At 37.0% G+C, this 26,271-nt stretch overlaps 1 protein-coding gene across 2 annotated transcripts in view; it reads left to right on the forward strand.

Annotated features, from left to right (window-relative positions):
• Positions 1-26,271, forward strand: part of LOC145671132 (beta-galactosidase-like) — a 101,081-nt gene that overhangs the window by 25,519 nt on the left and 49,291 nt on the right. For both annotated transcript variants that reach the window (XM_081739931.1, XM_081739930.1), the window contains exons 3-6: positions 5,226-5,376; positions 8,766-8,826; positions 11,125-11,219; positions 18,343-18,523. In XM_081739931.1, coding sequence (XP_081596057.1) covers positions 5,226-5,376; positions 8,766-8,826; positions 11,125-11,219; positions 18,343-18,523 — 488 coding nt within the window. The remainder of the gene's footprint in view (positions 1-5,225; positions 5,377-8,765; positions 8,827-11,124; positions 11,220-18,342; positions 18,524-26,271) is intronic.

Consider the following 26,271-nt stretch of genomic DNA (forward strand, 5'->3'; position numbering starts at 1 on the left):
GAATCACATTTCCTTCCCTTGGTATACATTAAAAAAAAAAAACAAAAAAAACAAAACAAAAAAAAACTTTTTTCATTCATTACTCTCGTCATACAAGGAGATTTCTGTCCAAGGTACAAACATTTTAATGGCGCCCATAAACCAAATTAACACTGGTTCTAACATTGTAGGATGTTATGAATTTGTATCTTTAAAAAGATACACTCAATTTGCTGTGTTTATGAACAACGCTATAATAGCTTCCGTAGCGTTGTATCTTGGAACTGGTCTGTTCGTTTGAAGTCCATCTTGGCGATTAAGTTTCATCAAAACTCATCGAAACTGAAGTGTCAAATGTTAACAAATGTATGTGTCAAAATTAAACCCTGTAAAATTAATCGTAAAAGTATTGTGGAAAGTGTAAAAGCTGTATGCTGGTATTATTTGTGATGGCATTAAGCAAATTGGTGACTATAAGTTTAAAATATTCTAAAATATAGTTAGACACAACTTATTTGAGATATGTTCATTAATTTGTTGTATTTGACTGCAAAATTATGGACCATACTGCTTTAAATTCTATTACATTGTTTAATGGTCTTATTTAATGTTATTATACAAATTATATATTACTAGCATATATTACTCTTTCGCTGGCTTGAAATAAATAATTTAAATGCACACTGATATTGCTCATTTTCGATCGTTTTAATGTATGTCACCCCTCCTCATCCCCCAAGTGTCGGGGCTGAAAATGGATTTAAACAGCATCAGAAGTGTCACTGTTCGTCTCGGCGACCTCAACAACTACAGATTCAACATTAATATCGGTCATTTTTGACCACTTATATATATATTCCCTCCCCATGTTGCGGGAAATGGCATCGGAAGTGTCACCGTTCATTTCAGCGACACCAAAAAATTTGGATTCAGCATTAATATCGGTCATTTTCGTCGATTTTTAAGTATCTCTTCCTCCCCCAAGTTGTGGGTTTGAATTTGGATTTAAACCGGATCGGAAATGTTCCTGGTCTTCTGAATGATCCCGAAAACTATGGATTATACACTAATATTGGTCATTTCCGATCATTACTATATATAGCTCCCCCTCCACCTCCTCCGTGCTGCGGCATATAGCATCAGAATTTTCACTGTTAATCTCAGCTACTGCTAAAACTATGGATTCGACACTAATATTAGTCATTTTCGATCATTTTTAAAAGTATATCCCCCTCCCCTACGTTGTACCCTCCCGCTCCCCAACTATCATGGCTGAACTTGGATTCAAAAAGCATCAGAAGAGTCACTGTTTCTCTCATCGACCTCGAAAACTATGGATTCAACACTAATTTGTCATTTTTGATCACTTTTAAATTTCTCTCCCCTCCCCCTTTCCTACCTTGCATCGTCAAAGTGGATAGCCTAAAGTAATTCCTGTCCCTAAACTCATGTATGTTGAAAATTTGATTGAGATCGGTCGGGTGGTTCAAGAGTGATGAAGTCACAAGGGTAGTCATTTTAATTTTATTTTTTTAACATATATCTCCTCCCTCCCCCTCTCCTACGTTGGCTCGTCAAAGTGAAACGATAAAAAAACACCCAAGGCCCGACCTTCATTTGATCGAGAATTTGATCGAGATTGGTTGGACGATTCTAAAGTTATTAGGTTTTAATAGTTTCTATTTGTACGTCCCCCTCCCCCTCCGAACTTCATGTATCTTGAAAATTTGATTGAGATCGGCCGGATAGTTCAAAAGTTATTAAGTTACAAAAATTGTCACTTTCAGTCTTATATAAATTGATTTTTATATATCTCCCCCTCCTTCTCCTCCCCTACATTGCTCCGTAAAATTTAAATAATAAAAACGATTCCAGGCCTGAACCTCATCTATGTTGAAAATTTGATCAAGATCGGTCGAGTGGTTCAGGAGTTATTAAGTTTTATTTATTTTTATACCCCCTCCCCCAGCCCTCAGTTCTATCATCAAAGTGAATAGCCTAAAACCATCCCAGCCTCGAACCTCATCCATGTTACAAATTTGATTAAGATCGGTCGGGCGGTTCAGGAGATTTAGAGTCACAAACATAGTGATTTTCAATTTTATATATATAGATTAATATTGCATTTATACTTCCTTGCTCTATTTACACTTCTATATATTTATATAAGAAGCTAATTTTGTACCAAATTTTCCATTCAACCTTAAAAGCTTTTGTAGATATCAATGTAGTTCAGCCAAGAATAGATTTACATTAATGGATTTACGACAATTTTTAATTTTGGTATAACTTTAAGCTAAATACGAAATTTAATTTGTAAAGCCCAAGAAGATTTTTCTCCCCTTAATGTCTGGAATATTAAATGCAGAGAAAACTAAATACATGGAAGTACGTCGGGACCGGAATACAGCAAATTATGGATACGTTAAAATATTAAATAATACTTTTGATAAAGTGAACACTTTCAAATATCTAGGATCAATATTAACAGAGGAAAATCATATTCACGGAGAAATTAAATGTCGACTAAAAGCAGCGAATTCGTGTTACTATTCGGTTCAAAATCTCTTGGCGTCGGGAATTCAGTCGAGGAATTTGAAACTTAAAATATACAAAACGATAATCATGCCTGTTGTTCTGTATGGCTGCGAAACATGGTCGCTTACTCTGAGGGAAGAACATAGACTGAAAGTATTTGAGAACAAGATCCTGAGACGAATATTCGGACCCAAGAGGAACGAGAATGGGGAATGGCGGAAACTTCATAACGAGGAACTACATAATTTATATGGTTTACCCAACATTGTGAGGGTCGTCAAGTCTAGGAGGCTTAGATGGGCGGGTCATGCAGCTAGAGGAAGACCAATCGGAAAACGACTAATAGGAAGACCTAGGCGCAGATGGGAGGACAATACTAAGATGGATCTCGCAGAGATTGGAATACAGAGTAGAAACTGGATGCAGTTAGCTAAGGATAGAAGTCAGTGGAGAGCTTTTGTGAACGCGGCATTGAACCTCCGGGTTCCATAGGCCATTGAGTTAGTTAGTTAGTTAGTTAATGTCTGGAATATATTAGTATTCCCGACCAGTAGTAACAGTGTTTATAAAATCCCTATAATTCATCAGATGTTTTCTTACAGCTTAAGAATGTTTTTAGAATCTAACTTCAGATATGAACTAATTTTATTTACTATTTCTTTTAAGTATTTTTCGTGACGACAAAGATTGACGTCTGATGATAGGAAGGAAAGAATTACAACTGCTGATGATTACGTATATCGCCACATTATTCACAAGACATAATACTGGTATACAGAGCTATCTGTTTGATGACAAATGAAACCTCGTTTTCTTTCTGAATAAAAGAAGTAACGCTTATTTTTGCAACTTATTTCTTTGTTTATTTATTTTCACAAAATAAATGGATTTTTTTTTTTTTGTTTAAAGTCCACGTTTGTATTGAGAACATGTTCGCGGTGATTTTGTGTTCATATCCGTGTCTAGTCTGGTATTTCTGAGAAGTGAGAAAACGAGAAAATAAGAGTTAGCATTTTTTAAAAAAAGAAGTGGTAGACCGCTCACCTAGAGGGATCCCTGGTTCGATTCCAGTTCATGTGAGTTTGTGGTGAATAAACACCCTGTACATGGATTTTTCAGGATTCTACTGTTTCCTTCCACATTGTCATTCCATCCATACTTCCATTAATCGTCTATCTCCTTTAGGCTTTCTGTCATAAAAGTGGGGGTAAAACTAGAAATTTCATTTCATAACAATTATGGACGATTACATAATGGGAAAGCACTGACGTCTTGTGGGAAACACCTCAGAAACATAACACAGAGATAGATTAAGGTCATGTGTCGAACGTCACAAACTTTGTACAGGGCCAACAAATTGGCTGAGATACCTAGTCAACCACAAGAAAGTACATTGCTAAACGGGGTCGTATAACAGTGCACCATGAAGAACACACAATTGAATTTATTTTATTTATTTATTTATTTATTTATTTATTTATTTATTTGCGAGTTCAAATTGGGATATTCTGCACAGTAAGACGCAAAAAAAAACATGAATGACCATTTGTTCTAGGAATGGCAAATAGACGCACCAGCCGTAGTTAGTTTATCTAATTTCGTTCCGATGACACAGCGTTACAAAATGAGCCTCATGGCCACTGGTAATATTCGGATGAGCTCCTTTAGAACACAGTGGAAGCGACCCGTTAGATGAGTGTTCGTTCCGTTGGAGACGAGTTAGGCATAGATCATACTACTGTCGTTCGGCTGATTCGTGCAATTTGTAAAGTGAAAAGGTTGGGATCATGGGTGCCACCGGCCAACATAAATCACCACCTGAATGTGTGTAGTTCTTTGAGTGTAATGATTAACCGTAAAAATTTTCTGCATCGGATTGTCATTTTTGCTTAAAAATGGACGCACCATTTGACAATCGTAAAAGGTCAGGATATTGGTTTAATCTAGATCAAAGGTCCAGGATAGTTTCCGATACTACTAAAGATGTTGTTGCTGGTATGGTGATTTATGGTGCGGTTGATACATCATATCGTCCTTCGTTGTGACGAGACCATCACTTCGGATCGTTACAGTGCCGGACGCCATGAAACGAATATCATCATATGGATAACATTTTAAAAATAATTTTACTTGAAAAAATTCTGTATATTCACTACTGTGTATTCACAATTCAGGTAGTATATAAATTGTCTCTTGAGGGTCAACATTTCCCCTGGAGTTTCCTACAACACGGGTTTGACACATTCGTCGCTGTGACTGTGTGCTATGTCCAGTCCAGCAACTCAGCGTAGAGCTAAGTAAAAATGTAAAGCTCAGCAAATGGCTCGAACATTTAAACTAAAGATTCGTAGCTCACTATAACTTTTAGCGAAAAGCTAATAGTGACCAATCGATCTAAGAAATTAAGGGAGACTCCTATAGGAATACATGATAATCTTATTGTTTACCTACCCATCATGTAAAATTCGTATTAGATTCAATTTTTTCTCAAAGTCGTCATCTTAGATGAACTTGTTGAGTGATTTTCTCATTCTAATCGGCAAGTGCTGTAATTTTTTCCCGCCAGCAATTTCTTCCTGAAAAGTGGAATTTTTTTTTCGTACACAGAAGAAAAAATAAATTATTACACTAAATTTATACAGACTCTCTAGTGTTCTTTCCTTATATGATTTCCATTAAAATTTAACGTAAAAATATATCTTTCACAGCTATGTTGAGTGGAGCCAACATGAACCTCAACCTGGTGTGTACAAGTTTAGTGGTGACCTGGATATTATAAGATTCATTCTCACTGCAGAGGAAGAAAAATTGTTTGTTATTTTGAGAGTTGGTCCTTATATATGTGCAGAAAGAGATTTGGTAAATATTGAATACTATATTTTTAAAAAAATTAGTATTACGTTTGAATGCTTATAAGAAAATTGTACTGAAGAATGCTAAAATTGTATATTTTGTGAGTCCAATTAAATGCCCGATGCCACATAGAATAGGCTAGGAAAACGATGTGTATTTGCTTCTTTTCATAGTGAGTGTTAATTTTGCTCCTCTCGAAAAACAGTTGGTATAACACGTAACTTTTATCAATACTTTGTTTCAGTGCTAAAGCTGATAGATTATTAAATACGACAAATATACTGGTATACTCAGAAAATTTTCGAGATTTCGATTTCCTGTTAAAAGTTAGTGTTTCAAGACTATAGTTAATGTATTCATTTAGGTACAAGACGAGGTAGTCTTCATGATATCCGAACGAAAGAAACTTCTCACTTTCCTAATCTAGAAAGAAACTCACTTCCCAAAATAACTGCTCCAAACACATCAGATATAATACATCAAAACATTGATAAACAAGAAGGCATGCTATGCTTTGAAGAGTGTCGTTCATATATTACTTTATAGTTGGTTTATTTAACATCTATTTTCAGCAATGAGGCTATAGCTATGAGACGTAAATCTGCATCTTAATGTGGAATTCGAATAATAAATCTTCTCATCAGGAACATTACTCATGTCTATCCATAGAAATTGGAAACCCTACCTTTCAGTTTTACCTACAGGATACAAGTAGATGTTCATGTATTTGTTATTGAAGACAGTTATGTTAAAGCGGAACATAAAAAACTAACAACTCAATAATTTTCTATAGGAAATTTAAAGTGGTTCATTTCAATACTGAAAATAACACTGTAAAGTATCGTGGTACCTGGTAGTTAAATTCCACTCCAGCATACAACGCTGAACATCTGTTCCATGGCTACCGACATACTTCGAATTCAGACTAGTTTCTTGACTTTTTCGTAAGTATTCGGAACATGTCAACACCACAGAATCATTGTGTAGTTACATGATAATGCCCTCCGTAAGCTACACGAAAGGCTACGTAATCTCTGGGAGTTGCAGTACGTATGACACCATTAGTCATTCTACACATTTTCCTCGCATGTAGATCGCTGATTACCATATTGTTTGTCACTTCTACCTGCTTCTGTCCTCAAGAAAATTTATTGAAAACAAATATATCCATCTTCCTGATGGCAGCTGCTTTGCATTAAGTGCAAAAATCTGATCTTCCTCGCCGTGAACATTAGTTTATCCCCGGCGATTGAGTGAATACAGGAGGAAGAGAATATTCTACTTGTTCACTCCAATTTGTGAAAGTGATATACGTTTATTGCGCAATTTGCACAAGGTAATAATATGAAATTGTGACTTCTGAGGAGCAAAATTTGAGTGAAAAATGTGAAGCCATTAGAACTACCTGCTAGCTGTATGGTCAGCGGGCGGATGACCAGGGTTCGGCTCCAGGTGAGCTCATCTGGTTTGGCTCCCACGTTAAGCTGTAGGTCCACGTCTCACACAGATGCAGAAGACATGGTCTCGAAATTCGATGACGGCGAAACAGCATTTCTCTTCCGTCTATGTTGAAGGTAATTTTTGACTCACGTCCGGTGACGCACAAAACGTAGAAATACGATGTGAAAGAAGTTGGTCTCATAATTGAATTGTGGAAACTATGTTACTAATATTGTTCATAAACAAACAACAATAATAGTGATAAAATAAATAAAGGTTATGGAGAGAGTTAATTAAAAAATAGTACATTTGAAGAGTTTATGATAAAAACAAGGAATTACGTAAATTACTGCAATTCCTAAAAGGGAAACGAAGTACATATACCCTTTTAAAAGAGTCTATGCTAATCTTACCTTTATCTTATTTATATGTTGTGGTTAAAATACTCCTGAGAGTAATTCACAGTAAGTTAGTTCCATTACTATCTTGAAATATACTACTTATTCTTCGGATTTAGTTGGATTTAAATCCTGCAGATTTTCACGCTTGGTTTCTTCTTCTTAAAATATTAAAATAATAATAATAATAAGCTTCGGTAAATATGAAGCATGACAGGAAAGTAAAGATATAATGCATATATACAGTAGCGTAAATAGTATAGGGCATAAGTTGGCCCCACTGACAGTAACCTTGATCCTGACTCTTTCCAGTAACGTATATTCGGCAATGTTGCGCCGATCGTGGATCTTGTGAAAGCTACATGTCTTGGAAATGACAGTGGAGAAATAAAATCCCATCAAATTGAAGAGTGCATTGTGATATACAGTAGTACCTCCAGGCAAAAGGTGAATGTCCACAGGATACTCATGGCTATTTATGGAGGCATTACAAATTGTCAGGTGTCGTACCTATGCTGGAAGTAGGACTGATATTCACAACGAACAAAGGGAAAAAGCGCCATCTGTGGTCTCTGATGATCTTATAAGAACTGAAGAACAAGTGTGTGCAAACAGGCGTATGACAACAAGAGAATGGGTGTCATGTTTCCCATGGTATCACGAAACACGTTTCATGAAGCCATTATCGTAACACTGGGGCATCGAAAAATGTGTGCTCGATGGATGTCCAAAATGTTGAACACAAAACGAAAAAAAAATTGGTGTCGTATTCTACATCTTTACTCGCTACGCAGACGAAGAAGTTACATTCCTCAACACTTGTGACACAAGATGAAACATGGGTCTATCACCTTATGCCTGAATCCAAGAAATTGTCACTGCAATGGTGGCATACCCATTCTCCAAATTTAAAAAAGAAAATTCAAAACATCATTTCATCCCGCAGGCTGATGTCATGAGTTTTCTATAAAAGAAACACAACATCTTGTTGGTGGATTTCAGCCTCTGGGATTAACATTGCTGCTGCAGCACACTGCCAGACCTCGGAACAGCTTCGACATGTAATACATTAAAAAGGAGGGTTGTGTTATGGCGTGGAGTTAGCCTGCTTTATAAAAACGCTATGGTCCACGAAGGTTATGTCACCAAAAAGCTCTTTGCAAGATTCCAGTGGGAATTCCTTGATCACCTACCATACAGCACACAGACCTTGTAACAAGTGAGTTTCATTCTTTCTTTCTTTGAAGAAACTCCTTGCTGAACAATGCTTCCACGACGATGACGAGATCAAGGAGGAAATTATAACATGGTTCAGGAGGTGATGGTAGAATTCTGCAATTTGAGATCCAGAAACTGACACTGATAGTGAGAATCAACAAGTGTTTGGTGGTTTTTGTGCACTGTCATTGACGTTCGTATTTTCACTTTCCTGACACGCCTTTTGTCTGTGTTCTTATTGGTAATAGTTAGGTATGTTGTTAGATGGTCTGTCGTTGTGACTTTGTGAATGAATCCATCGAATGTTGACTATATTTAAATATTTTCTCTGTTTTCAAGGGAGGATTTCCACCTTGGTTGCTAGCAGATCCAGAAATACAACTGCGAACGAATGATCCAGGTTAAGTACTCATCTTTTATTGTTATAAACTTTGACTTCCAATGTTGTATAACCATTGGTTAAAATTATGCTGTATGCAAAGATACTGAAAACTAACTTACGTCAAGGGTATGCTACATTATTTTATTTATATATATTTCTTGGTAGATTACTGCTATAGTATTTAAGCAGTATCCTCCACTTGTAATGTTAGACATCAAGCAAATTACTGTATATCAATAGCAAATACCAGAAATGCACTTTAATACAATTTAGAATTTCACAGAAGCAAATATAAAATATAAACGTACAAGGGCGGATCAAAGGGGGGATAAGGAGCTATAGCCCCCTTGACGCTCAGGTTTACACTGGATAAAATGAGCTCCAATTCAGCTTTACACTGGATAAAACGGCAAATTATGGTTTAGCCCCTCCCTTGATCGTATCCTGGATCCGCCACTGTAAACGTATATAATTTTGACGTAACCAAGCAAAAGCTATATAACTTGTTCTCTAACCATATTCTACGTAAATATCTTTCCCCTTTCTAAATACTTGTCGTGAGCAAGTATTTATTATTGCAATACTTGCAACAGTTTGATATAAGAAATGAAATGAAATCTGTGAGTTTTACGTCCCACAGTTATGCCGGTTACGCTAAAGGAGACGGTGATGATGAGTGATGAATGAAATGGTGGAATGAGGAACGTGGGAGGAAACGAAAGAACCCCGAGAAAATCCACGCACACGGTGTTTGTCCACCACAAAGTTCACTTGGCGGAGGCTGGGATCGAACCCGGGATCTCAAGCACCAGAGGTGAACGCTCTACCACTGAGCCACTGCGGCCCACAGTTTGATATATGTATACAAATATTATAGATGTAAGGAGCTATCAAAAATTAAAGAAATCAATCACACTTGAAAATAGAAACTGATTAATTACCTTTAGAGTACGAACTGATGGCGTAAACAATAACCAATTAGTCTTTGCGAATTAATGGTTTGCTAATCGTCAAACTACTCACTTCTGATCTTTCTACTCTGAATCTGACAAAATGTTGTCTCAAAAGAGAAAAAAAAAATCCTCTCCAATTTTGGAAAACTGGTTATTTGTATTAACTATGATCTACATGCATATTTAGCTCATAAGGGCTTAGGTTCTCAAACGACACAGGTTCGACTGAATGATCCGTGTCAGTCGATGGGTTCAGGAGCGGCAGAACAATTGGTGGTTAGGAGCATAATATAGACTCTTTAGGTACGAAGATTAAACCAAAGACCTCTTCTGACATCTTGTAATTATTTAATACTAGCAGCGTTCACCCCGCTTCGCTGGGGTCACCCCGGAACGCAATAAACCTTGTTAATTAGATAATTTTTACTTTTTCGCTTTCAAGTGATATGATAAAAACCATAGTAGATTGCAGTAAATGTTAACATTATATCGCCTGTCATTTATGTTAACCCGCCGAGTGACACGGTCATGCGGGTTGCATATAAATACGTTTATTTTTACCTATGATGAACTAACAAAGGATTTGTACGTTATGGACACTTGAATGGTCAATTATCTCAAGACACTGGTAATTGAAAATTAAAGTGATATGATAAAAACCATCTAGGGTCCAAATCCTAATAACCCCCCAAAAATGAAAGAAATTGGTTCAGCCGTATTAGCGTGATGAGGGAACAAAGGATTTGTGCGTTCTCTTTTATATATAAGATAAATAAGTAATCATACTGAAATGTTATGGCAAAATACATTCTTATGAATAACTTTAAAATCTCACTTGAGTTCTGAAGCGCATGCAGGCACTTTTTAACATGTAATATTGAGTATGAGGATTTCTCTCAAAAAAAAAAGATTAACTGTTTTGTTGTCGTTCTGTCTAAAATGGCAACCATCAAGGCATTATTTTCATTTTGTAGCTTGTGATAAAACTTCTCAAACTTTTATTTTATTAAGAGAAACGGCTAAAGATCATTTGACGAAATGAGATGACACCGAAGATTTTCAAACAATAATAGCTGCCAAGATTGAGGAACATAAACTAGAAAACAAAAGATTTATTTTTGACTAAATTTAAATTCAGGTTTAAATAAATATTATTTACAAAATTATACTGCTAGGAAACAAGTCTATCTCTGGTCTTAAGTTAAGATCCAATGGACATAGTAATGACATTTATTTTTCAATTTTTTCCCCTTGTGAAACCATGTAGCAAGGTTCTTGCAATGACGATATTAAAACATATTGGATTAACATGTGTGACATACCAGTTTACTCATTAGCATTGCGTATATGTGTGCATTTCCAGATTATCTCAAAGCTGCTACATCATGGCTTGATGTACTAATGAAAAGAGTAAAGCCATTATTATATGGAAATGGTGGACCTATCATAATGGTGCAGGTAATATTTCTAAATTACACTAAACTAGTCTTAATTTTATTGTAGATAATAAGAGGACAGTTTGATAAGTAACTTGGTTCGCATACTGATAGATGGCGCTAACGTCATCCCTATATGTAGTCATAAAGTTTCCTTTCTATGAATAAATCTGCCGTGTCGCGACAAAACGCTGTAACTTGAGTTACATTATTTTGTCGCTATAAGCATTTTTCAATTTCCCGACACCGATATTTATGTTCACCAGGCCCAGCATTGAGCTGAGTCAAATACTTTTGAAAATATACCAAAGAGAATTTCGATGTAAGTAGGAAATTAGCCGGTCTGTGGCGACTTTACGACTCTTTTTCTCAAAACTGCTCCGCCAAAGTTACAGCGTTTTGTCGCGACAGGGCAGAAATGGTCTTTTGTCTCAAGTCATTCGGACAGTAATTCGTTGTTTGACGGTTTCCTAAACAGAAGTGTTTCGGAAGTTCACCATTTGGTTTTATCCGACGAGTGAATGAAAGAGCGTGAGTTAGCAGAACCCAAAAGCATCTGAACTGAGTGGGGTTACTTCATTTTGCATAATGAACTGTACATGGGAAAAAAATTGCGCAAAATGGTGCCACGTTCACTTACTCCAGCGCAGGGTAAAAGTCGTGTCACTGAGCAAAGATTGGCCCAGCTGCAATTTAAACCGTTTCCGCATTCTACTTATTCACCAAATCTAGCTCCTTCGAACTACCATCTATTTCCTAAACTTAACACTTTTCTGGCCGGACAAAACTGAATTAAATGAAAAGGTTATACAAGAAGTAAACGAGTATTTTGAAAGTCTGGAAGAAATCAATTTTCGCCAGGGAATTGCTAAGCTGGAGAATCGTTTGGAAAGTTCGTTGAACATCGAGGGAAAAATGTCGAAAAATTAAATACGTTAAGAATTTTAAATTACTTTCTTTAATATCAAACCAAGTTATTATTGACAACTGCGTTAGATTCGTGAACTTTGCAACATCCAAAATCTTGTCATGAAAATTTGAAATTCCCACATCGCAACATTCATTAATATACTTGGACTTCACCGGATGGAAAAAAGACAATCAGATTGATCACTTTTTACTAGATAGAAGACAGTCGAGCATAATTGATGTTCAGTCGCTCAGAGGAGCTGACTGGGACTCTGATCACTAACTGGTAGCAGCGATAGTAAGAGAAATATTATCATTGAATAAATTAAATATTCTACATCTGAATACGGAGAGGTTTAACTTAAACAACTTAGAGGAAGGTAAGTCGAGAAAGGAATACCAAATTAAAGTGCCGAATACGTTCTCGATTTGAGAAGGTTTGGAATGCACTATTATTGAGGATACTTGGTTTGAATCTAGGGATAACATTAAAATTTCAACAAAAGGGAAATTGGGGCACACGAAAATACATAGGAACAATTCACGGTTCGTCCAGGAATGCACTGAACCAGAAGAGAAGAGAAAACGAGCAAATCTGCGTTGGCTACCAAATCCAAACGATATAACTGTACAAAATTCCGTACCAGACGGCAAACTTCCAAAACTCTTAGAAAAAAGACACGCGAATTTTTGAAAGCTAAAATTTATGAACTTGAAAATAATAACAGAAACAAAAACATCCGGACATGTACAAGGGCATCAATGAATTAAAGAAAGGCTATCAATCTCGCGCTTATGTATTAAAGGAAGCCGACGGAACTATTATCACTGATACAGATAGCATCTTGAATAGATGGAAAGATTTCTTTGACGATTTGCTTAACACGCAGTCAAAAACTAATGTTCGTGGAGAAAGGAAAATGTATGCAGCAGAACTATTCCAGAGCCTAACCGAACAGAAATAGAAATCGCTAAAGGAAATTAAAGTAACACAAATCTCTTGGTGTAGACGACATTCCAGCTGAGTTAATTTTAGCTGGAGGGGAAAAAATGTAGAAAAGGTACACACACCTATTCACTTCATCAGGAGCAAGGAGGAATTGCCACAAGAATGGAAAGAATCAATCATTGTTCCAATTCACAAAACAAGCGATAAAACTGATTGTACCGTAATAATTCAAGACATTTCTCTTCTGTCGTATAAAATCTTCTCAAACATTCTATTAGCAAGATTGATCCTATACGCAGATGAAATTATTGGAGATTAATTATCAATGTGGATTTAGACGAAATCGATGTACTATCGACCACATATTTACCATTCAACAAATACGTACTCGAAAAGAAATAGGAGTAAATACCTTGGTACATCAATTATTTATTAAATTTAGAAAAGCCTACGAATCGTTTAGAAGGGAAACACTGCACGACATTCTTACAGAATTTCGAGGAAGATATGTTTAAATTCATTCCAAAGTAAATTCCTGTCCACGAGCCTTTCTGACAAGAATGGCCTGAAACAATGAGATGCGTTGTTGTTATTATTATTCAACTTTGTTCTGTAGTACGCTCAAGGAAAATCAATGGTAGCAACCAGGTTCTAGAGTTGAACGGTCTTCACCAGGATGTGGCGTATACTGATGATGTAAATCTAATAGGGGATGATAGGAGAACAACATAGCTGTACAGGTTTTATTAAATGCTTGCAGGATATAACGGGTAGAGATTAAATGATTGTCCTACTTGGCGTAATGGTCGGCGTGATTGGGAACTGATCATTGCAAAAATAAGTTGAAAATATGTTGATTCAACGTCTAGTGACATGTTAGCCAATCAACAATTCACCGTAATTTGCTCAATGGTTTCGACACCGCACTAGCAATCAAAATTGAGTCACTTTGGCAATTGAGTTTGTTGGTAAATGCTCGTTATAGTGGCCAATTACAGTTGGCTTGCCTATCCTACCATTTCATACTGTTGAGCCTACTGTATGTGGTGCTAGGTTAGTTTTGTAAAATGCAAAATGGCGTTCATTTGACACAATAGTTTGTGAAATAAGTTTCATTTTAAAAAAAATAGTCCTATGCAGATTTCAACCTGAAGATCTCACTAGTTTTAGATGTCCACCAGGATCTAAAAACCTCATTTCGGAAAGAATCTAATTCTTTAAATTACTTGATCCCATACAGAAACATTATCATATCTTAAAGTCATACTTGAACATGTCGGCAATTCGAACTTCAAGGTATGAAGTATGCGTATGATTTTGCTCGATATGAATATTTTCATTATTATTTTTCTCTCTTTTTTTATGTGTAATATCATTTTAAACATATTCTACGATATTTCTGATAACTGCGTTCTACTATATACGTCTGATAACTACGATATTTCTTAATGTAATCTCAATATTTCGACATAGAAAGACAATTCTTTTAAGACGATTAAAAGTTACAATATTTTGAACGTAAATTAATTGTACAGACAAGAGCACAGAACTACTAAAGAAACATTTTACTGATTGAAACCGCAGTTGAGATTTCCGGTTCTCTGACAAATTGTTATTCAATATTAGCAATTCTTGGATATTGCTCTTACAAGGGAAGAGAGGAAGATTATATATCGAAGTGGAGGATGGTTTATATACCAATCGAAAGCACTAATGACGCCTATTACGAAACTGTAATAATTGTTTTCCGAATGCATATACTGTGAGAGTTATATGAATATACAGGGTATCCAGAAAATAAGTTTCCACCCCCCTAGATATCGCAAACGGTGAGCAGAAGCCAAAACAGGAAAACACGTGTTTGATTATTTTAAAACTACAACTTATCAAAGCAAAAATTGTTGTCCTAGGGCCACCCGCAGGATTCCAGGCTAGGTCCAACTCAAAAAATTGCAAATGGTGACGGTATCAAGTAGTATATCATTGGAAAGCTGTTGGAAAATGAAAGAAGACGAAAAAGGTCTCGACTCTCTAGAATTATCATGTGCAAGGTGGCGGCCGGTCAAGATGTCAGTAAAAACGTCACTGTAAAGTCTATGGCCCCCTCACAAATCTGAAATGGTGCGACAGATGTGAAAAAAAAGGAAAACACATGAGTCATCATTTCGAAAATAGTATGTTTGAAAGTAAAAATACTTGTCTCAGGGTCCTCCGTAGGGTCCCAGACTGGGTCCTACTCAAAATTTTCAAATTTCAAAGGGATCAAATAGAAAATTGTTTGAAAGCCAGGCCCGCAACCAGACACATAAGTTTGGAGGGACCATGAATAAGATAGAGGGGCCAAGTCATTAAAAATTCTCTTACAAATATCTAAATTGTGATTTTAGTATTAATAATAGCATTTTGTATTGAGGTCTGGAGGGGCTATGAAAAGTTTAGGGGGGCCAGGCCCCCCTCTAGTTGCGGGCCTGTTGAAAGCTGTTGTTAAATGAAACAACTACATGTATATAGAAGTAGTCATTCACTGTGCATGTAAAATGAACTACGATTTACCACTTCTGTCAAACACAAATCTCTAGAAAATCAGTTTCAGACTATATTCAAACCATTTCCGATGCGATCTGGTACAATATTCGGTGAAAATGAGAAAACTTACAATTAAGTATGCTTATGACTCACACCGTACATGCATTCACACCAATAATTTTAGTTTCTTAATGAGCATAGTTAGTGCTTTCGATTAGTGTATAAACCATCTTCCACTTCGATATATAATCTGTCATATCCGCGGGACGTAAAAGTCAAAGATTTCATTTCATTTTTCGATATATAGACTAATATCCGTTCCTTTTCGTTTTGTCTGTTCTTGTCGTTTCTTTTCTTTTTTCTTTCTTTGTTTACACATGAATGTGCCCCGAAGAACAGAATTTCACAGTAGGCGCATTTCCTTTCTTTATGTTTCGTACGCGAATTAAAGTAAAAACAAAGGAATACCCGATTACAGAAAAAAGAACTAAAACGCAAGATGTTTACACAGTGTTATCGTAGTGCGTCCAGACTTCTTTAATCTGCTTTCATTTAACAACAGCTTTCAAACAATATGCTACTTGACCCCCTTGGAATTTCAAAGTTTTGAGTAGAACCCCGTCTGGGACCTTGAGGAGGACCCTGAGACAAATATTTTTACTTTCAGCCATTCTACTTTCGAAATGATGACTCAGGTGTTTTCCTTTTTTTTCACATCTGTCGCACCATTTCAGATTTATGAGGTGCCATAGACTTTACAATTACGTTTTTGCAGACATTTTGACCGGCCGCCATTTTGCACATGTTAATTTTAGAGTCGAGACTTGTTTCGTCTTCATTCATTTCCCAACAGCTATCAACGATACGCTACTTGATCCCGTCACCATTTGCAATTTTTTGAGTTGGACCGCGCCTGAGGCGCTGCGGATGGCCCTAGGACAACAATTTTTGCTTTGATAAGTTGTACTTTTAAAATGATCAAACACGTGTTTTCCTGTTTTGGCATCTGTCTTATCGTTTGTGATTTCTAGGGGTGGCAACGAACTTTCTGGGCACTCTGTATATTCATATAACTCGCACAGTATATGCATTCGGAAAATTTTTATTACAGTTTCGTAATAGTCGTCATTAGTGCTTTCGATTGGTGTCTAAACCATCTTCCATTTCGATATATAATCTCCCTCTCTTTCCTTGTTAGTTCCATGACAGCCACCGACAAAAGGAAGTACAGTAGAGCGTCGATTATCCGAACGTCGGTCAACCGAACGACCGCTTAACCGAACTGTGTACTCGCTCGCACCTGTTACTCTCCCACCCTACCGTCCATCATCCCCCTCACTCCCAAACCAAGTTTCCCACAGTAGTCGCCGCACTGAGCCACCGCTGGCGGAACATTGCTTCTAATGGGGCCTTCATAAGGCGCTGCTGACCGGCCAAGCCGCCAGTCGCTGTTTTTCAACAATCAGCACACTTCTGTCGGTTTGGCACTGGCTGTAGAAGTACAGTACAGTACAGTACAGTACGGTTCGATTATCCGAACAAACCAGTTTTCCGAACACCCATGTCCCCCAATTACTTCGGATAATCGACGCTCTACTGTAACATAGAATCTTGCCCAGGAGACAGATTTGCGGCTGTCTCACCTCGACGAAAAAACATAAAATGCTTTCTCGTCTCAAAAACTGTATTTCTATTTAAAGAGCTATGTCTCGTTTCGTATCTCGTCAAGAAACTGCTGTCTCGTCTTGTCTCCTGGACAACACTAGTAACATGTTTTATATATTTGATATGCTATTTAATATGCTGATAGTTGTTCATCACACAAATTACTGAACAAGTCAACGTTTATTTTAAAGTAATAACTGTGTGACAGTTTCTCCAACGAACTGAACATATTGGTTTCATCAGACACTCTGAAGCCAATATGTTCAGTTAGTTGGAGAAACTGTGACACAGTTATTAGTTTAAGATAAACGTTTACTTGTTCAGTGATTTGTTTTTCAAGTTCAAGTTATTTTAAGATAACAAAGCTAATATGAACCAGTTAGTGGCAAGGGCGCCCATCAGGGGGGTAAGGTAGGGCGCTCACCCCCCCCCCCCCCTCCAGAGAAAATTGTTCTTCTGAATATCGAAAATCCAATAGAATTTTTACATTAGTTACAGCAAAATCTGAAACTATTTTTGAAACGTCGCTTATACTTGCCTCCCCCCTTGGAAACCACAACATGGGCGCCCTTGGTTAGTGGCCAAGATAAAAGAGGCCCCATGTCTTGTAACTCGTTTATTGTAGATACAGATCACAGAATTGTAATTTATTAAAATTATTGTCACTAACAGCCGCTCGCTAACAGCCTGACCCGGCTCGGGCGCCGCACTAATGTTAAGAAATAAGAACACTCAGAAAGCTACAAATTTCGCGTTCCGTATCACACGAGGCCTCTTTTATCTTGTCCATCCTGTATAGTGATGTGACTGCCGTATCTATTATTCGGCGTTGTTATATTTCTATACTCAATTACACTCACTGAAATCAATAATTCTTATCCTTTTAAAATATTTCTAACATAGTGTACTTTGTATCTTAGATCATGCTCTGTATCCATTGTCCTAATAAATCTATAACCAAGGGAAGATATTTTGTTAATACCTCGTTATACATTGATAAGCAGAATATATTCATTAGCTCTCACAAAGTTCCTAAATTTAGTTATACTTTTCGGTTAAATATAATAATTACTAGTTTTTTGTCTATCTTTTAAAGGTGGAAAATGAATATGGAAGCTATCCAGCATGTGATTTTACGTACACGAGTTTTCTACGAGATTTCTTACGCTCCTACGTTCAAGATTCTGCAGTTCTTTTCACGACTGATGGAGCAGGTGATGAATATCTAAAATGTGGGAAGATTGCAGATGTTTATACAACAGTGGACTTTGGAGTAGGTAAATATTCTTATTTTTATCTGCAACTCAACAGAAAGATAACTAGCATAGTTTTATTGTGAGCAGTAATGGCACATGCTGTTCGATTGGCTCACATCTCTCATAAACTCGCCGTTGAATTTAGATGCATTACTTACCTATCGTTACCAATTTGTTAACATGAGAACATGGCCGGCTCTACCGCGTGTGCAACACGTGCATTTGCACGGAGCGGAAAGTTTCGAGGGGCGCCAAAATCTGTCATAACTCTATTATTTAAAATGAATATTTCTTGTTGGAAACAGACTTCATGATGATGGTAGTTAAATTTACTAACAAGGAACAAACATGAACGTGTCATCCGGACATCCGAATCAAACCTACTCCATTCGATAAATAATAAAGATATGTTCATGCACAAAAAAGTAGATGCCATGGACAACGGAGTAAGACCCTGGGACCCATTAACCATGTCAGTATAAAGAAAATCGTAGACTCGCACTTAAATAGGTATTGCATCAACACTGCTCATTGGAAAGTCATGATTTATAGTTCATTCTCAAGCTTTCCAGAGGTGCTATGTAACTTGGGGCCCATAACGTACTTGAACAGAAAAATTGGGAGAATGTCGGGAAAATTCCCTCCAGAAGTCCCTCCCATCAACTTTGGACGACTCCTCTGGAGTGGCCCCGGGTAAATGCACACAATCCAAATGTATCTTGAAAAATACTATATTGGATAAGAAATGTGTGTAACAAGTTTCATATTGATAGACAGAAAAGATGCGTGTATTGGTAGATGCTTAAGGTCACATAGACAGTGCTAATTTAAGGTCACATAGACAGTGCTAAAACAAATGGTAAAACAAATCCCAGTATGAATTGCTTGACTGTTGTCAAATACAAGAACTCAATTCTGGAACAGTATCGAACACCTGTTCCATTAAGTTAGTTATCACAGTTTTGATGCGAAAACTATGCTTGTCATTCTCACAATCATTGAAGGTGGAAACTTTTTTTTTTTTTTTTTTGTAGAAGGAAAATCGAGAAATAAAAATAAAAGAGCTAGTTGATGTCCTTCAAGTTGGCCGGGACATCTTAAGATGACGCAAATTTAAACACATTAATCGTTTGTGCTTCGTTTGTGCTGAGATGTGCTCTACTTAGCCGGGAAATTTTTCTAATAAGTAAATTTTAATATCGTGATCATTTGAGCTACGTTTGTACAGGAAAGTGCTCGAGTTTCATTGCTATCGGAATGAATTTAATGCCGTTAATAAACTTTGTAATGTCGCAGCCAACTTGACAGAAGGTGAGGTTGGTCGGGACACTTTCCGAAAACAATGTTTTCAACATGTCAATCGATGCTTCAACGTTTCTACTCGAAAGTGCTTGAATTTTATCGTTTATGCAGGGATACTAACGATGTTATTAGATAAATAACGAGAAACAAACGGTTGACATTTATAAGATCAGAGACATGAACTTGGCTCCACGACTTGGAGAACCAACGATGGATTAGTGTCGTTCGTTAGTGCACGAAACCCCATCGTTTGTGCTTTACTAGCTATAGAGATAAAAGCGAAAAACTGATAGGTGAGTCCACGCTGGCCCCCTGACTTCAAGCAGAAACGATCACAGTAGTGCCGTTCATTAGTGCTTCATTTGTGCTCCTTTGTGCATCGTTTGTGCTTCGATAGTTCATAAGTTATAAGCTAAAAACTGAAAACAGAGTTCGAAACTAGATACAAATATTTGCAATTTCTTTTGAAATAAAATGCTTGCAGTTTTCCCACGTGTGAAGCACAAACGATGAGATTAGGGCTTTTGGTTACTACATCGTTTGTGTATGGAACCCCATCGTTTGTACTTTAATAATTTCGGAGATATGAGCGAAAAACTTGTAAGGACCGGCGTGAACTTGCCCCCCCCCCCCCCCCAGCTTCAAGTAGACCTATAAAAGGTAAAAATAGTCTGATTCTTAAGTGCATTGTATGTGCTCATTTATGCACGAAATCCCATCGTTTGTGCTTCAGCAGTTCCTGAGTTAGAGGGAAAGGCAAACACTGAAAGCAGAATTGGAAGCTGGACACAAATTTTTGCTATTTGTTTATAAACAAAATTCTTATATTAATCCACCACGTGAAGCACAAATGATAAAGATAGTGTCATCTGTTATTGCATCATTTGTGCTCGTTTGTGCAGGAAACCCCATCGTTTGTGCTTTATTAGTTCCAGAGATATAAACGGAAAACTTGTAGGGTGTGTGTGTTCACATTGGTCCACCGACTTCAAGCACAAATGATGAAAATTGTGTCATTCTTTAGTGCATCATTTATGCTCGTCCGTGCACGAAACCCCATCGTTTATTGCTTCAATAGCTTCTAAGATATTATGCGACAATTGAAAACAGAGTTGGAAACTGGATACAAATTTTTGGTATTTCTTTTTAAGTAAAATGAATCACATGGTCATTTCTGCCTCACGTGAAGCACAAATGATAGGGATGTGTGCCATTTGTTCATGCGTCGTTTGTGCACGAAACCATATTGTTTGTCTTTAATTAGTGCTGACGATATAAATAAAAAGTGGTACGGAGCCAAGTTTACGCTGGCTCTCCAACTTTAAACACGAACGATGAAAGTAATATCGTTCGTCAGTGCGGCATTTATGCCTGTTCGTGCACGAAACTCGATCGTTGTGTTTCAATTGTTCCTAAAGTGTTGCCAGCAACTGAAAACAGAGTAGATACAAATTTTAGCAGGGATATCGTTTCCCACCTCCTTAAGTTCTGGAAATTGGCCAGTTCAAAAATCTGACTTGGTATTTTAGGACCAGTCTATATACCTCAGTAAGTTTAGAGGTCCATCTCGTTCCCTTTTTTAGGTAAAAAATGCCAAAAATTGAAATTTCGGGGAGTTTAAACCTATTTTATTCCCTTCGATAAGCCTTAATTACCTTATGTGGTTATATATGTGAATATAGAGTCCATTCATCTCCTTTCATAAGACATGGTTCATTGATGTTCCCTTCTCAATTTTGGAATAATACATAGTTAAGTTTATGAATTGGGAGAAACTGAAATTTTGTAAATATTCTCTAGGACCCAAATATATAGGGTAACTGTCCCAATAATTGACAGTGTAGCAGTAATTGACACTGTCGTCTTTTTTCCGACGCAACAAGACTGCGGGACTAGGTACAAGCAAATGCTGCCACCTATTCTTCCTTTGCAGTGTTGTTAATCCCACACCACTGTTAATATTTGCCTCTAAGAAGTAGTTCTCCAAAGAAAACAGAAAATCGATGGACAGTGCAAAATAGTACTATAATAGCTATATTAGCGAAAGAAATAAACATGTTTATCCAGGTGGAAACTGTTATAAATCAGCTTGATAAGTTGTTCGAAAATTATATGCTTCATTAGAATAAGATATTAGGAGATGTCAATTACTGGTGAATCTCACAAATCTTGGTGTCAATTTCTGGTACAATGATCAACTTTTCCTATACATATTGTAAAAAATAATAATTATTAGTATATTATTTTTATGATGGTCTATATAGATGAAGGAAGGATGCCTTCGTACCTCTACGAGAGATCAGTAAGCCAGGCTCATTTAAAGGGTGAAGAAACTTGCAATTTGTCAAACACTGTTCTTATACTGTCAATTATTGGGACAGTTACCCTACCATTGTAAATTTGGATGGTTCATCTAGTTCCATTTTATCATGGTTAGTGGGATTTTCCCAGCCCAAATTTCCCGGTTTTTTTTTTTAGATAAAATCCTATATAACCCAGAAACCCACAATAACACCCGAAAACTTGACCTCCAAAAACATACTTCAAAATTTGGATTGAAATAACCTTAATGTGATTATAATTACTTTCATTAATCATGCTACTTAGCATATGTCCAGTTTCAGAATTGGCTTAAAATACGTATTTACCACTAAAACATAATCCTTTGAAAACAAAAAAGATTTGCGAATCATATATAACGAATTGTGTTTGCACTCGATCAAATTCGTTTTAACAGTTTTCAACTGAATTCTATTATATAAAAATTAAGAGGATCTTCTTTGTGCTCGTATCACGGGGAAATGGTTTAACCGATTTAACCTTTTGCCATGAGTTTTGGATGTAGTTACCATACCACAAACTGAGTTTTTGATCATATCACTTTTATTAAAATGTATATTCTATGAAGGGAATGGAGAGCGGAGGGTCAAAATCTATGCGAAAAACTTAGTATTTCACGATCCTATCAAGTCAGGCAGATGAAGTGTTTTATACAGTATAAATTTCACATTACAAATAAATGGACTCGTGTCCAGCGTTTTTGAGAATTTCCATTTCAAGTGGGAAAGGGAAGCATTTTCTATACTTTGAAAGCGATCTTGCCTATTGTTTCTGATCGCATCACGGGGAAAGGGTTAAAAATTTCGAAATGAATTTTTGAACAAACAGTAGTTAATACCTACCCTGAGCTGTTTTCTTTAATCATATTACTTTGGTTCAAGAGCGCATCCAATGGAAAGGGGGCAAAGGAGGTTAAAAATTCATGTATGTAAAAAAAAGTACATGCCATGAACTCGCCAACTTAGGAAGATGAAACTGGACATAAAGTTCACTATGTACTTATCTACATAAACAGAATACATTAAAGCTCCAAGAAGGAAATTATAATAGGTCAAAAACCTCCGAATTTTGATTTTTGATAATTTTTTAGCCTTAAAAGATAATAGGCTATACCAATCAAATTTACCAAAATACACATTTAGGTTCTAGAAAACATTTACCAGATTTTCTTTTTGACAATTCCTAAATTTAAGAAGTGATTCAATGTACACTCATGTCCAAAATTATTGTCGCATGTCTATAAGTAAGGTGTTGTAGGAATATAATTTGATAACGAATTCGTTCGGTATTTCTTATATGTTAGTATGTGTATAATCGGCAAATACATATAGGTGGTAAATTTCATGTCAAAAGAGCAGTAAATAAGAACAATAAAACGAAAATAAAACTTTCTTGCCCATTTAGCAACATTTTGTTGTATTCATTCTAATTTTCGTATGTATAATTAGCGCTCTCAAACAGGTCGGGTCGGGTCAGCTCGAATCGGGTTACGGGTAGGGTCGGATAAGGTCAACTCTGCTCGGGTTGTCGGGTCAACTCGAGTCGGGTTACGGGTTGGGTCAACTCGGATCGGGTTGTCGCGTCGGGTCAGCTCGGGTCGGTTTGTCGGGTCAGGCTACTCGGGTTGGGTTGTCGGGTCAGGCTACTCGGGTCGGGTTGTCGGGTCGGGTCAGCTCGGGTCGGGTTGTCGGGTCGGGTCAATCGGGTCAGCTCGGGTCAGATCAGTCGGGTCAGTTCACTTTGGTCAACTGATTATAGGTTGAGCTTAAACTCGGCTGGAGTCGAAAGCTGCTGTTTTTCACTAGCTGCCTAATTAAAAATAGCAATTTTCAATTGATTTTATAGATGCCATAAATCTATTTTGAACAATAGATTTATGGTAAGCTAGTGTTTTTATGGTAAATGCTTATTTTTGTGCTTGTGTGTATTTTAATTTTTAAATGTGGAAGATTGATTTTACCAATCGACTGTAATATTAGTATCTACGCCAATATGGAGTCTGGATTTAGAACAAAACTAAAAGTTGTTTAAACAAGGCCAAAAGAAAGATTGGATATGGACGACCAAGCCCAAGCAGAGCCGCGGTAGCTCAGTGGTAGAGAATTCATCTATGGTGCGTGATGTCCATGGTTCGATCCCAGCTTGTGCTAAGTGGGCTTTGTGGTGGAGAAACGCCGTGTAGCGGTTTTTTTCGAGGTTCTCCTGTTTCCTCCCACTTCCTTCATTCCACCATTTCATTTATTTCTCATGGTCACCATATCCCTTAGCCTCGGTGCAGAATCGAGGGACCTTAAACTGAATATTTCATTTTATTTCACCAAGCCCAAGAACATCGATACAAAGTAAGATAAAGATTGAATATGCAAGACGAAGTGCAAAGTATCTTGCTCTTGGCCTTGTTTTGGTGATCACGAAGTAGCGATGAGCATATTTTCTTGCTTTCCGTATAGTATGAAAGACCATAATCAAAATCACAATTGGTCTTCACATTGGTGTACCGATGAGGCGAGCATTCTTGGCTCTTGTATAGCATGAAAGACCACCAAGAATATTGAAATGCAGCACCAAGACTTGACTGTGCAAGACAAAGAATAAGACGCAGTATTGATGACCAAGACCCAGGGTGCGAATTGTTTGAATTTCATTTGTTGGGCTGAAAGTGATGAAATAAAATTAGTGCTTTATAATTAATTATCATACTGTATTTTTAAATTTTAAAATACAAAATTCATATTATGTATCTTCTTACTTGCAACTATATATACTGTAAGATACGTTTTAATTACCGAGAAAGAAAAATCAAAGTGGCGCGGGTCCCGGAATCATAAGAACTTATTTTGGAATGAAAGTTGAAGGGTTGGAAAAAATCACAGGTTTTCTCCCGTTTCCTCAACCCTTATCATTGTAGTTAAACGATTTCCTTTTGTCTCCGCCAAGAGAAACTTGTTACTGCCTTCCGAGAAGACCCCCTGCCGTCCGAGCAGGTGAGAACACTGACCTTGAATAAAAATTTCGTCACATAGAACTAAAGCAAAAGAAAATCTCCCACGTCGGACACTGGTATCAGTTATAAAAAGAAATAACCAAACCTCAAAAGTGCCAAATATTTATTAAGATTCATATACAAATCACCCGCTTGATCTAGCTAGTGGTTAACGTGTAAGACTTCGGTACACGTCCTCCGAGTTTAATTCCCAATGGGAATGCATTTTGGCGTTCACCCAGTGTCATGACCATAGTGCTCTCAAACGGGTCGGGTTGACCCGACCCGTGACCCGCAGGTCGGGTCAGCTCGGGTCGGGTTATGGATCGTCAGGTCGGGTCAATCGAGTCAGCTCGGGTCGGGTTATTCGGGTCGGGTCGGTCTTCAACCCGACCTGACCCGACCCGTTGAGAGCACTATTTATAATTCTTTTTCTATGAAATTTACCACAAATATACATTTCCCGATTACACACATAGTATCAGTATGAAAAGTATCCTGCAAAATCATTACCAAATTATATTCTTACAAGAAGACAGTTATAGATATGCGACAATCATTTTGGACATGAGTGTATATGTCTTGCAAGAGAATTGAAAGCCTCATCAAAGAAGATAAATTAGTCCAATAACCGACCACGTGGCAACACTAATATATATACTAATACTGTATATACCGGTATATATATTACCTACAGAAGGGGATAAGTAGGATTATCCAAATTCACAGAGTTATATATCCGAGTCCTAGGAAACATTTACCAAATTTCATTTTTTGACAATTCTTAAGTTTAAGGAGTATGCTAATGTACCGTTTCCAAATTTAGAAAGGGAGCATCATTGTAAAACCAAAGTCTTATAAAAGAGAAATGACCCCTGCACGAGAATGGCCAGAAAATTTCGAATCCGGGTTACCTGGTTTTGGATCCAATGAGAATCGGGTATCCGAATTCAGTACCGAGAATTCGGTATCCGGATGCAAAATCGAGAATCAGATACTCGGTTCCAGAGCTGAAAATTGGGTATTCAGATCCAGTTTTCTAGTTGCTGTTAATAGAGTCCAGTGAATTTCACTGTTTGATATGATTTGATTTTGTCTGCTAAAAAATCAGCGCCAAACCAGCTACCTGTATTTATTTACAATC

This window comes from Thermobia domestica, chromosome 15, assembly GCF_964235325.1.
Source record: "Thermobia domestica chromosome 15, izTheDome1.hap1.1, whole genome shotgun sequence".
Lineage (NCBI taxonomy): Eukaryota > Metazoa > Arthropoda > Insecta > Zygentoma > Lepismatidae > Thermobia > Thermobia domestica.